An 11,854-nucleotide genomic window follows, 5' to 3' on the forward strand; every position below is an offset into this window, starting at 1 on the left:
GGGCTGGCTGCGGTGCTCGTCGGTACGCGGAGCTGCCGCCGGCGGGGCCGAACTGCGGGGGCTTTGGGGGCTTCGGGTGGCCGGGGCTGCTCTCGCCTCTGGCCCTCCGGCTTCCTTCCGATCTCATGTCCCTCTCCCCTACCCGCTGCATTCAGCCCGGCTGCCTCCAGCAAGTTCAGCTGGCTGTTCCCTCCGGTCCGGCCTTTCTCTTTGCGCTAATCCGTTCCTTTAGAAATCCCTCCACTCGCTGATGAAGCCTGCACAGCGTTTTCCCCTCACCCCCTTCTCCTGCTAGGTCAGACCTCCTGTGTCATTTGGACACAGGAGTGTCCAAATGGAGTAGAGGAGTAGAGGGATTTTCTAAGTTTGTTTCTTGTTTTTCTCTCAACAGTGACTGTGAGCAGAGCCCAGGTGCAGCAGGAGCCGTCGGCAGTGACCAGCGAGGGCACCGGCATCAACATTACCTGCTCACACCCCAACATACAGGCCGATTCCATCCACTGGTACCGTCAGTTCCCGGGCCGAGGCCCCGCATTCCTCGTCAGCGCCTTCAAAGACTCCAAGGAGGTGGTGGACCCGGCGGGGTGGCTGTCGGTATCGGCAGACCGCCGCTCCAGCGCCCTGTGGCTCACGCAGCCCAGGCTCGGGGATGCGGCGGTGTATTACTGCGCCGTGAACCCACGGGGAGAGGAGCCGGGGCTGCGGCCGGGCACGAACCTCAGAGGGCGGGGCCGGGCGAGAGTGGGAGCGTAGTCCCGTCCGGGCCCGCAGGGGGCGCTGCGTCCAGGGCCGCCAAACTCCATCCTGACCAGGATGAACTTCCCTGAGTTCTCGAGAGAATTGAGCACGGCACCCGCAGCAGCGATTGATGGAGGCCAGTGTGAGTCAGACACAGTTATGTCTGAAGTGGGCAAAATGCCATAACTGGCAACACGAGCTGTGTTGGACAGCGCAGTGACCTCCTCACATTTACACCACATCTGCTATGCTCTCCTGCCTCCCCAGTGCTGCGCTGATGAGAGCAGGAGTAGCCCTGTTCCTAAGCAGGGTGGCTGCAAAAGGTCAAATTGAACATTGGCAGTAAGCTCAGACTTCAAGGTCTGTAAACAAGGCCTGCAATACAGATAACAGCTAAGCTTTAATAGAATCATAGAATGGCTTGTCTTGGAAGGGACCTCAAGCTCCGACCCTCCTGCCAGAGGCAGGGCCATCAACCTCCACATCTAGTACGAGACCAGGCTGCCCAGGACCCCATCCATCCTGGCCTTGAACACCTCCAAGGACGGGGCATTCACAGCCTCTCTTGGCAGCCTGTTTCAGCACCTCACCACTCTCTTAGTAATGAACTTCCCCCTGATATCCAACCGAAATCTTCTCTCCTTCATCTGAGAACCATGTCCCCTTGTCCTGCCATTATCTACCCTTGTAAAGAGTTGACTCCCCTCCTGTTTGTAGGCTCCCCTTAGGCACAGAAAGGCTGCAATGAGGTCACCCCGCAGCCTTTCTAACAAAGCCCTCCAAGAGTACAGAAAGGTTTTTTATGATAGTACTTTTTTCCCAGCCAATGACCAAAAAATGTCACGGTTAACCCCAGTTAGGCCCAGTTCCATGTCAGGAGGCGAAACGACCCATGGTCCTAGGCCCTGAGAAAGGGGGAAGAGGGATAGAGAAAAGGTAGGGAGATGGGCCTAAAAACAAAGCATCAGAAACATGCTAATCATGAAAACTGATTTACTAAATATTATAGCAGAATGTGAGATAACACAATGTAACATAATATAACTGGAATTGAAGCTAATAAACCAAATAAATGAGAGAGAGTTTCCAAAATCTAAAAGTCTTACTCTAATGCTGAAGACAAGATGGCTAGGGTGCACACACTGCAGAGATGAGCAGAAAGAGAGCAAACCGTGACTCCCAAGAAGTTTTATATTTCCCTCTGAAATGGAACAGTGAAGTCTTCCAGGAGCTGTCGTTCTTCTCTTCTGAAATAGGTAACCAGAACTATTGACAATCCACAGGACTGCAGCATTAACTCTTTAACTCCTAGTGCAGTACATGATGTGGAATACCGATAATAAAAATAGTAAAACCATGACACCAGTGAGGTGGGCTGGAGTGCTGGGTTTCAGTTCTCTTCCTCATCCAGCTGCCCTCTGGAGAAATTGCTTGATCTCCTTCGGCTCCTCTCACTGGGCTTTCCCTGCACATCTGCAAACTGTCAGTTCATCTGGAGCCTTGTCCTGCTCACAGCACTGCACCTTGCCCTGCCAGAAAAGTTGCCCCCTTAGTCCCCCCTGAGTCAACTCAGCTCCCCATGGCCTCAGCTCCCGCCTCTCCGACTGTGTGTGTGCATGAGCATGGGTGATGAGTGCACACACCTACCTGAAGTGTGCACAAGTTTTTGTTTCTGTGAGTGCATTGTTTACATGTGCTTTTGTGAGTGCACTGATGTAATTACACCTGCATGCAGGCACAGGTGTGCCATAGCCAGGGATATCTTCTTCAGCTGCAAGGAACAGTATCCAAGAGAGGAGCCTCTGCAGTGTGTCACAACCTCCCATTCTTCTCAGAATGGAGAAGGATCTCCATAAACACACATCTTATGCTCACCAAGATCAACACCATTCTCCCTGGGCATCTCTGGAGGCCACATGCAGTGGAAAGTAACATCAAAAGCTCAAATGAGATGCAGAAATCTTTAATGAATGTTTAGAGAGGAAAATGAGGTCACAACCAGCAGAGGCTCCTCAGTGCAGGATTTGTCCAATCCCAAGTTTGAGCTCATGCAGGGCATGTGCCTGTGTTTTAGCAGAGAACGGACTGGTTGTGAGGAGACTCATAGTCTGCAGGAACAGAAGCAGAAGAAAAAGGGGGGAGGGAGGAAGAAAATGGAGAGAAAGGGGTATAGAGGAAAAAAAAAAGAGACTTGAGCCATGTTTTCAGAAAACTTGCCCCTTCCTCTCAGTATTTCCTAGAGTAGCTGTGTGTGGTCAGGAATTCTGAAAGCAGTGGGTTGAAGATCCCTTTTTTATCCAGCAACGCATTCGTAGTTTCTGAAATAATTTCTCCAGGACCACCGCCTGTGGCTTGACCATGGAGGGCAACTTCTGCTGCAGTAGCGACTGCCGAAGCTGGACAAGTCAAAGCCCCCCGAGGGCACGCCCTCAGAGCTGAGGATGCTGCCAACAGCAGCGGAGGTGGACAATCCCACGGCGGTGTTCTGCGGGAAGGAGCTGAGGATGGGTCCGGGCAGGGTCACCACCACGGGAGAGGGCTCAATGACAATGGTGGAGTTCTGGCACTGCCTGACACAGGGCTCATTGCAGCTGGTGGCCAGAGGGGTGGGGCCGCAGGGCCGGCAGGGTACACACTGGCTGTAGCAGGACATGTCTTGGGGCTGGTGATACACCTAGGAGAGAGGAATAAAAGGAAGTAGTGCACAAGGATGTATGAAGGACAGCCTGGATAGCCTCTCACACAGGAGCAGAGGCAACTACTAAGGATGGAGGAGAAGGCTGTGATGGCAGGTCACATCACTTCATTGTGCCAGGGCCATACAAAGAACAGTCTGGTCCTGGGAGACTCTGACAATCTGTATAAAACTTAAACCATGGAAGTTGTCCCAAGTACTCTCTACACAGACCTTATCCCCTCTACTGTCTCCCATCGCAAGGACCTCCACAATCTGATGACTGTTGAGACAAAAAATCATTTTTTAAGAGAAGAAGAGAGGGCTTCACACTAAGCTGGTTCCCAGCGAGAAGGACCAAAGGAAATGGATGGGAAAGTTGGGAATTGGGCTGCTACTGGTCCTTCACTGCTGCAGGCCCACAGGCACCACTGAAACAGGCAATGATTTTATGGCAAGCTCACTGTGAATGCAAGCCATCCCTGCTGCGTTTTGGTTTCCTGCAGTGCTACCTCTTCATTTCCAGATTTCTGCCATGCCCATTCTCTAATGAAGGTTTCTTTAAAGTGCTATGATGAAAGGACCATAGATTTATAGAGCAGGATTGCATTGGTGAGGCAGATGACTTCAGCCCAAATCTAGTCTTTCTCTGAAGCCTCCCAGCAGATTCCAAAACCCATCTGCTTCCATAAGGCCATCCCATCTCCTGGCTCAGGTGAAAAGAAGTTTCTATGGGCATCCACTGGCTCCTCTGGGATGAAGCAGTCCTTATTTTCAGAGGCTGCTTGTCAGAGGATGCAGCAACTGGGAGAGAAGGGAATACCTAGAGAGCAGTAGGAGGGATGTAGTGACTCTGCATCTGGGACCAAGGGCTTCAAAAAAAGCAGCAGTGACCCTGGAAATCTTAGAGGCTTGGAAAGGAGAAGAGGACATTGGTGACCAAACTGATTCTTCTGGTATTCAACAGACCATCTCAACTAACCTACAGTCCTGTTTGTCATTATCTTTTCCATGTCTCTCCTCATCTTGATAGGAATGGCCTTACCTTTGTCACTGTGGGAAGGGAAAGGCACCTGAGGATCTTAGTGCGTATCTTCCTCAACAAGTTTATCTTCTTGGAGATCTGGTATATCATTGTTCCCAAAACTCTGGAGAATTTCTGCATCATCAGGAGAAACATTTGTGTTTCCACATGAAAGGTACAGTCATCTGAGTATTACTGAATGCCTAATCTTCTCACTGTTACTCTTTGACTGACATCCAAAATATATTGCATTACACCAGGAATATCGTTGTCCATTTCTACAGTGATGCTGGGTCTTCTCTGAGCCTGGCCGTTGGGACAGGAACATGATGGTTCCTGCTTTTGCTGCCCAAGATGCTCTGGTTTTCATGGTAGTTTCCGACATCTGCATCATCTTCAAAGTTCTCTCCGCTCCCTCTCCTTTCACTCACCAGAAGGCATTCTCCACTTGTGCTTCCATCACACCATGCTTCAAATTTTTTTTAGGAGATTTCTTGAAATAGATACAAGAGAATGTGTTGCAATTAACGTAGAAATGAAGAGGCTTATGGTTTAATTTTTTATTAATCCCATATAGAGAAAGTGTATGGAGTCAATGATTCTTGTCTGTTTATCTGTTGTACCTCAGGGTATCCTATGATTCCACGATTCCCTGCATTTCACAGATGATGACATAATCTGTGGATATTGTCTTTTTTTTAATAAAAAAAGGATCCAGGAGTGGCCTGGCTGAAGGTGTGACTGCAAGTCGCTAGGTGGAAAACAAAAGGAAATGCAAAGCACAGGAAACCTGTGGATTTTCTCATGTTGGGAACAACTGGGCCTAGTAAGACACTGTGCTGAAGAGTGCTATGGTTGGGACACCCTCATATGTATCACTGAACGTATAGTTCTCTCAGCATTGCCCTTTGATTGACATACACAATATATTCCATTACATCAGGAATATCATTGTCCATTTCTCCTGTGATGCTGGGTCTGTTCTTACCCAGGCCTTTGGCACGGGAACTTGATGGTTCCTGTCCTTAATGTCCAAGGTGCTCAGCTTTTCATGGTAGCTCCTGACATCTGCGTCATCTTCAGTGTTCTTCCTGCTCCTTTCACTCCTTTCACTCAACAGAAGGCATTCTCCACTTCTGCTTCCATCTCACCAGAGTTCCCATCTTTTGAGATTTCTTGAAATAGATACAAGACAATGTGTTGCAACTGAAAGAGAACTGAAGAGACTTATGGTTTTGTTTTTCATTAAGCTTGTGTAGAGAAAGAAGATGTAGTCAATGATTCTTGTCTGTTTGTCTGTTCTACCTCAGTTTATCTTACGATTCCAAGATTCCCTGCATTTCACAGATGACAAGATGATCTGTGGACATTGTGGTTTTCCAATAAAAGAAGGACCCAGGAGTGGCCTGGCTGACAGTGTGATTTCAAGTTCTGTGGAAAACAACAGAAAAGGCAAGGCACAGGGAACCTGTGGATTTTCTCATCGTGGGAACAACAGCGCCCAGCATGACACTGTGCGGAAGAGTGCTACGCTTGGGACACCCTCACATGCAACACCATTCAAATCCAGCCCGGCCCTCATCCCCCAAATGCAACTTCAATAGAGACCTCCCAGCAGCAGCCCTTCCACACTGTTGAGGCTTGGCTGAAGTGCAGGAGATCTGATTGCAAGTGCACAGAGCCTGGGGGAAAGCAGGGGAATTCCAGTATCAATCTACATCACCCCACGGGGAGAAACACACACTTGCCATGCTTTGAAAATCCTTCCCTTAAAAAACATGCCTAGACAAAATGGTTTGGCATTTGCTAGATTTAACTCTTCCTTTGCAAACATTACATGTATTTGTTCTAATTCTCCAGTGAGATCCACTACTAAGTCTAGTTAGCTTTTACTACTGTTAAAAGATTGCCTAGAAGCCACCCTTCCTCCAGCGAATGTACTGCAACAGGAAACATCTTCACCCACACATTTTCTGCTGTGCTTTTCTTTAGACTCCCTCAGCCCTGCTGCCTTGATTCTCTGCCCCTGATGAGATGGGGCAAGGACTAACCATGGGCTTCCATCCCCACATCATTATAGAGATGGGGTCAGTGAATCACCTCGTGCATCCCTAAGCCTCCAACCTAACCTGGAGACAGAGCTCTTCCTCAACTCTTTCTAAAGAGTGCTCCATCTTTCCTTGTAATGCTCAAGCAGCTTATGAAGACTGGCAATTCAGCAAATCTCACTGGAACAGGGAAGGAGAGATCTCATCTGAGTAGATTCCCTGTGAAACTGCTGTCCAGGTGACATGCAGAGTTGCTCAGACCATTCTGCTTCCCCCTGCTGCCATATCAATGGATTATGGGCAGGTTTGTCCAGGTTACGTGACTAATGGAGCAGGGGAACCCACAGACCCACGCCCCGGGAAAGGGAAAGGGGAAAGGGTAGAGAGATGGGCCTAAAAACAAAACAGCGGCAATGATCTGAGGAGAAACAAACAATTTTACTACATAAGATATCAGAATGCAAAATAACAAAATATAATACAATATAATTGGAATTGAAGCTAATAAATCAAATAAAATGGGAGAGAGTGTCCAAAAACCAAAAGGCCTTACTCTAATGCTGGGGGCAAGATGGCTAGGGAGAGAGACGCTGCCGAGATGAGTGGAAGGGAAGAGAAGGGACATCTCATGATATGCAAACAGTTTTTATCTTTCCCTCTGAACGGAAGACAGTAACAGAACAGCAAGCAGTCCTCTGGGAAAAATAGTTCTTCTCTCTGAGAACCAGGTACCCAGAACTATTCACAATCCATGGAACTGGAGCATTAACTCTTTAAATCCCAGTGCACTACATGATGTTATGATGTGGAATACCGATAACCAAAAATCATAAAACCATGACATGCCAACATCTCCAGAGGCCTTGGGCCCTCCCTGACCACTTGCCCAGCTCCTCCTCTCTGGGGTGCAGCTCTGTTTTGTGCATTCATTACTGTCATTTGCTTGGAGAAAGAGGAGCTGGATGTTTCTGAACGAAGTTATTACCTCCTGTCTTATTGCTAATTACCTGGGAAAAGAGGCAGACCTTCACCTTGCTACGACCTCTTTTCTGGCAGTTGTAGAGAGAGATTGTCACTCTTGAACCTCCTCCAGACTAAACAATCTCAATTCCCTCAGCTGTTCCTATTAAGACTTCACAGCTTCATTGTCCTTCTGTGGACATGCCCCAGAACCTCAAGATCTTTTTAGCAATGAAGGGGCCAAAACTGAACACAGTACTCAAAGTGCATTCTCACTAGGTTAAGAGCTGGTGCTAGGATCTAGGCCAAGGCCAGATCTAAGTGTGGCCTGGCTAAAGACTCCACCCAGAGACTGCAATGGACCAACAGGGATCCTGGCCAAGCCAGGAGGTCAGTAGAAGACCAGGAACAGGTTCTATCACTTGCCAGGATTCCCATTCACATGACTTGCTCAAAGGTGTGGGGACAAACTCAAATGCCTTTTATGATGGTATTACACCATCAGTGGACAAAGGAACAGGAACTGACATCATCTACCTGGACTCGTGCAAAGCATTTGACACTGTCCTGCATGACATCTTGGTTGCCACATTGGAGAAAAATGGATTCAATGGATGCATCGCTTGCTGGATAAGGAATTGGCTGGGTGGTTGTGCTCAGAGAGTTGTGGTCAATGGCTCAATGTCCAAACGGAGATGGGTGACGAGTGGCATTCCTCAGGGACTGGTGTTGGGACCGCTGTTATTTAACATCTTTGTAGGCAACATGGACAGTGGGATCAAGTGCACCCTCAGCAAGTTTGCAGACAACACCAAGCTGAGTGGTGTAGCTGACACACTAGAGGAAAGGGATGCTATCCAGAGGGACCTGGACAGGCTTGAGAGGTGGGCCCATGCCATTCTCATGAAGTTCAACAAGGCCAAGTGCAAGGTCCTGAATCTGAGTCAGGGCAATCTCAACCACAGATAAATGCTGGGTGGAGAATGGATTGAGAACAGCCCTTAGGAGAATGATTTGGGAGTGTCAGTTGACGAAAGATTCAACATGAGCTGGCAATGTGTGCTTGCAGCCCAAAAGGCCAACCGTTTCTTGGGTCACATCAAGAGAAGTGTGACCAGCAGGGTGAGGGAGGTGATTCTGCCCCTCTACTCTGCTCTCATGAGACCTCACCTGGAGTACTGTGACCAGTTCTGGAGCCCCCATAACAAGGATATGGTGCTGCTGGAGCAGGCCAGAGGAGGTCCACAATGATGAGTTCTGTTTAAATTTCATTTCTGGCTTTATTCTGTGTTCAATCCCTGCTGAAGGGGCAGGAAGAGAGACTCAAGTATTTCCAGGCAATACATATCCATTTAGGCAAAAGATTCAGCTGCGGCACTGGACAAGTCCAGCAAAGGCAAATGATGTCCGCCTGGGTCACTCCTCAGGGGCTCCTTGGGGCCCTTTTGGCAAGAAGTGGCCCAGCTCCTGGATGTGACCTAATCCCAGCTCACTCTGCTCTCAGGAAAGTTCTGTTGTGACCAGCTCATCAGTGCACAGCAGGGGACTGACATCTATAAACGAGACTCTCAGGGATCAGTGCAGGACCAATAGTGTGTAATTCTCCATTAATGCTTTAAATGACTGGATGGAGGGCACTCTCAGCATGTATGTAGAGGAGCCCTAATTGTCGGGCCGCAGGGCTGGCATGGCACGCACTGGTCATGGCAGGACATGTCTCGGGGCTGCAGCTGTACCTGGAAGAGGGGGCAGGGACAAAGCAGAACTTGGGGATGCATGAGGAGCAGTCTGTCAACATGCCATGAGGGAACTAAGGCACATACACGGCTGGGAGCTGCACAGTGAAGGGCTTCTGGTCTCATCCTACCACAGCCCAAAAAGAGCCACTGGGATCTATCCAGCTACTGTCCAGACTCTAGCCCATAACATACATCAGTATAGGCTCAGAATGCCTCTACAACAAATCTTCTCAACACTTCCCTCCCCCATGAAAAGCAGTCCCAAGATTTGGCATGGAACAAATCTGATAGCTGCTGAGACCTCCATTTGGAGAAGAAGGTGGACAAGAAGGGGCTTCACACACACCTCGTTCCCATGGAGAAGGCAGCAAGAACAGTGGATGAGAGGGCAAGGAGCTGCACTGCCTTTTATAGTGGAGTCAAGCAGACCCTAGGCCAGAAGCATAGCTTAATGCAGTGATTATTTTCTGACCATCTCCTCTTGAATGCAAAACATTCCAGATAATGATACAGACTGTACACTGACTTCCTGTGCATTTTAATTTCATTCCCGACATTATGCTATGTTCATTCCTCACTGAAGGCATCTTTTGATTGGCAGGAAGAAAGACTCAAGCATTTACAGGGAATACACACGCATTTTGGTAAAAGGTTCAGCTTCAGCACTGGAAGAATCCTGCAGAGGCAAATGAACTCATGTTGAGTCACTCCTTAGGGGCTCCATGGGGCCCTTTTGGCAGGAGTGGCCCACACCCTGGCTGTGACCTCATCCCACATCACACTGCTCTCAGGAAAGTTCTGCTGCCCTGTTTTGCCTCCTCCTGCTCTGCCATAGGGATGAGAGTATGGGGGCAGAAGTTGTGCAGGATCCTTTCCAGATCCCAGAAGAGAGGCACAGCAGTAAAATGTGAAATTAAGTGGTGGATTTAGTAAGACACAATAGGAAGAGGTCTAGAGAGAGCACACACGTCCCAACTCCTTTCCGGTGGTGGGAACCCCAGCTTTGTTCAGCATCAGGCAGGATCAGTGGAATTTACACAAGTCACTCTCTGCAAACCCTTTCCATAGTGAGCTCTATCTTCTCCTTACATGATGGAACTCTATTTCTGCCATTATACCCTCTGGCACACAGAGCACATCTGGGCATGCTACACTCAGGCTGATTCCATTATTGCAGTTCCTCGGGGATAAGGGAAGGGCTTCTCAAGCCCTAAATGCAAGGCCCAGCAAAGCACACTTGTCTAGCCAAGGATGCAGGGAACAACATGTCGGTTGTGTGCCCTTCACTCCCTACAGTGTTTCAGAGGAAATATCTTCAGATGCCATTGATAAACATATGAAGGACAACACAGTGATTAGCAGCAGCCGGCCTGGTTATACACAGGGCAAATCATGCCTGAGCAACCTCACTGAATCCTGTACAAGATTGCGGGGACAGTGAAAAAATGGAGGGCAGCGAATGTTATGTGCTTAGATTTTGGTGAGACCTTTCCCACTGCCTGTTGTGTAGTCCCCTCACAATCAAATGGGTGAGTTATGCCATGGGTAGGTGTACAGTAATGTATGTGGGAAACTAAATGATCTGCTGGGCTCTAACTGTTGTGACCAGCTATTCAGAATACAGCTGGGGACATGAATCTATAAAGGGGTCTCTCAGGGATCAGTGCTGCACCAGTAGTGTTTAATTTTCCATTAATGTTCTACATGAGTGGACAAAGTGCACTATACGCACATGCATGGAGGACCCCTGATTGGGAAGAGCTGTCAGGACCTCATGAAACAGGATGAGGGAAAAGGGTAGTATATGGGAACTGCTGAGTCATGGCCTGAACCACTGATTGAGCACCTGGAGGAAAGACCCAGTCAGCCCTGGGAGCACAGGTGAAGGCAATTCACTTGTGCGACCAAGAGTGGGTGGAGCCTGGCTCCACCCTTCTTAGGCCTCATTTGAGGGCTGACTACCACTGAGGAAGAATCTCTTTCTGGAGGTCCCTCCCTGGTGGAAGCCTTTCCCTGCAAACCTAGAATCTTCTGATATGAGTGAGCAATCCCCTTCCCTTGCAGCACCTTGCTATCGTGCTGCTTCTTCCACCTCTTTTGTGACACCTTTTCCATTATGTTGGTCCTTCTGATCGATACTGGGAGGCAATCAAGAAGCGTACAGAGACAGACACCAAAGGAGCACAGGGAAATGATGGGGAGAAATAAATCTCACCATTCACACCAGCTGATGAGGCATCAAAAAACCTCAGGGCCACTTCCAGGAAGACAAGCCTGGCCTTTGTGAGTGATGCAGCTGTGAATCAGGACATGGACAGGGATTGCTGTGGGACAGACATATACAACCTCGTGTTGGGATGTGCAGAGACAGGGATGAACATGTGAGGGGAGAAAGCATGATGTGTCAAAGGGGCCCCTCAGATCTGATTGAGCCATGTGACTTATCCCCACAGACTGTCCTGTCCTTTTATTAATCTTTTCTTAACTCTGCACCATCTCACTCTGTCTTGTGCATGTGTCCTGGAAGGAAAAACTATCAGTTACTGAGGGGACCACTCATGCTGAGTGGTTTTGGTGCCAGCTGGTGCAGTCAGAATGGGGTTGAGGATGTCCCTGGCCTGAGCTGTCCTCTGCTCCAACAAGGAGTTTCCCTGTCTCTCTAGAGGATCAG

At 48.8% G+C, this 11,854-nt stretch overlaps 1 protein-coding gene and 1 gene segment (V, D, J or C); one reads left to right on the forward strand and one right to left on the reverse strand.

Moving 5' to 3' along the window:
• Positions 1 to 6: 6 nt before the first annotated feature.
• On the forward strand, positions 7 to 1,869 carry LOC110391995 (the record flags this gene model as incomplete). The annotated part of the segment is given in 2 exon segments: positions 7 to 22; positions 392 to 1,869. Coding segments are annotated over 2 exon segments (378 nt in total), but the record flags the coding sequence as incomplete, so codon positions are not given.
• Positions 1,870 to 3,031: 1,162 nt separating this feature from the next.
• On the reverse strand, positions 3,032 to 9,559 carry LOC110391996 (feather keratin Cos1-1/Cos1-3/Cos2-1-like). Its single transcript, XM_021383939.1, has 2 exons — positions 9,530 to 9,559; positions 3,032 to 3,412 (listed from the first exon to the last, which is right to left on the reverse strand). Exon 2 carries the CDS (start codon positions 3,389 to 3,391, stop codon positions 3,032 to 3,034), a length of 360 nt encoding a protein of 119 aa, XP_021239614.1. The 5' UTR covers positions 3,392 to 3,412; positions 9,530 to 9,559.
• Between the last annotated feature and the right edge of the window lie 2,295 nt (positions 9,560 to 11,854).

Source organism: Numida meleagris, unplaced genomic scaffold (assembly GCF_002078875.1).
Source record: "Numida meleagris isolate 19003 breed g44 Domestic line unplaced genomic scaffold, NumMel1.0 unplaced_Scaffold729, whole genome shotgun sequence".
Taxonomy (NCBI): Eukaryota; Metazoa; Chordata; class Aves; order Galliformes; family Numididae; genus Numida; species Numida meleagris.

Bases quoted from the DNA above. Each gene is read 5' to 3' on its own strand.
- LOC110391996 (XM_021383939.1), bottom strand. From the start codon at position 3,391: ATGTCCTGCTACAGCCAGTGTGTACCCTGCCGGCCCTGCGGCCCCACC.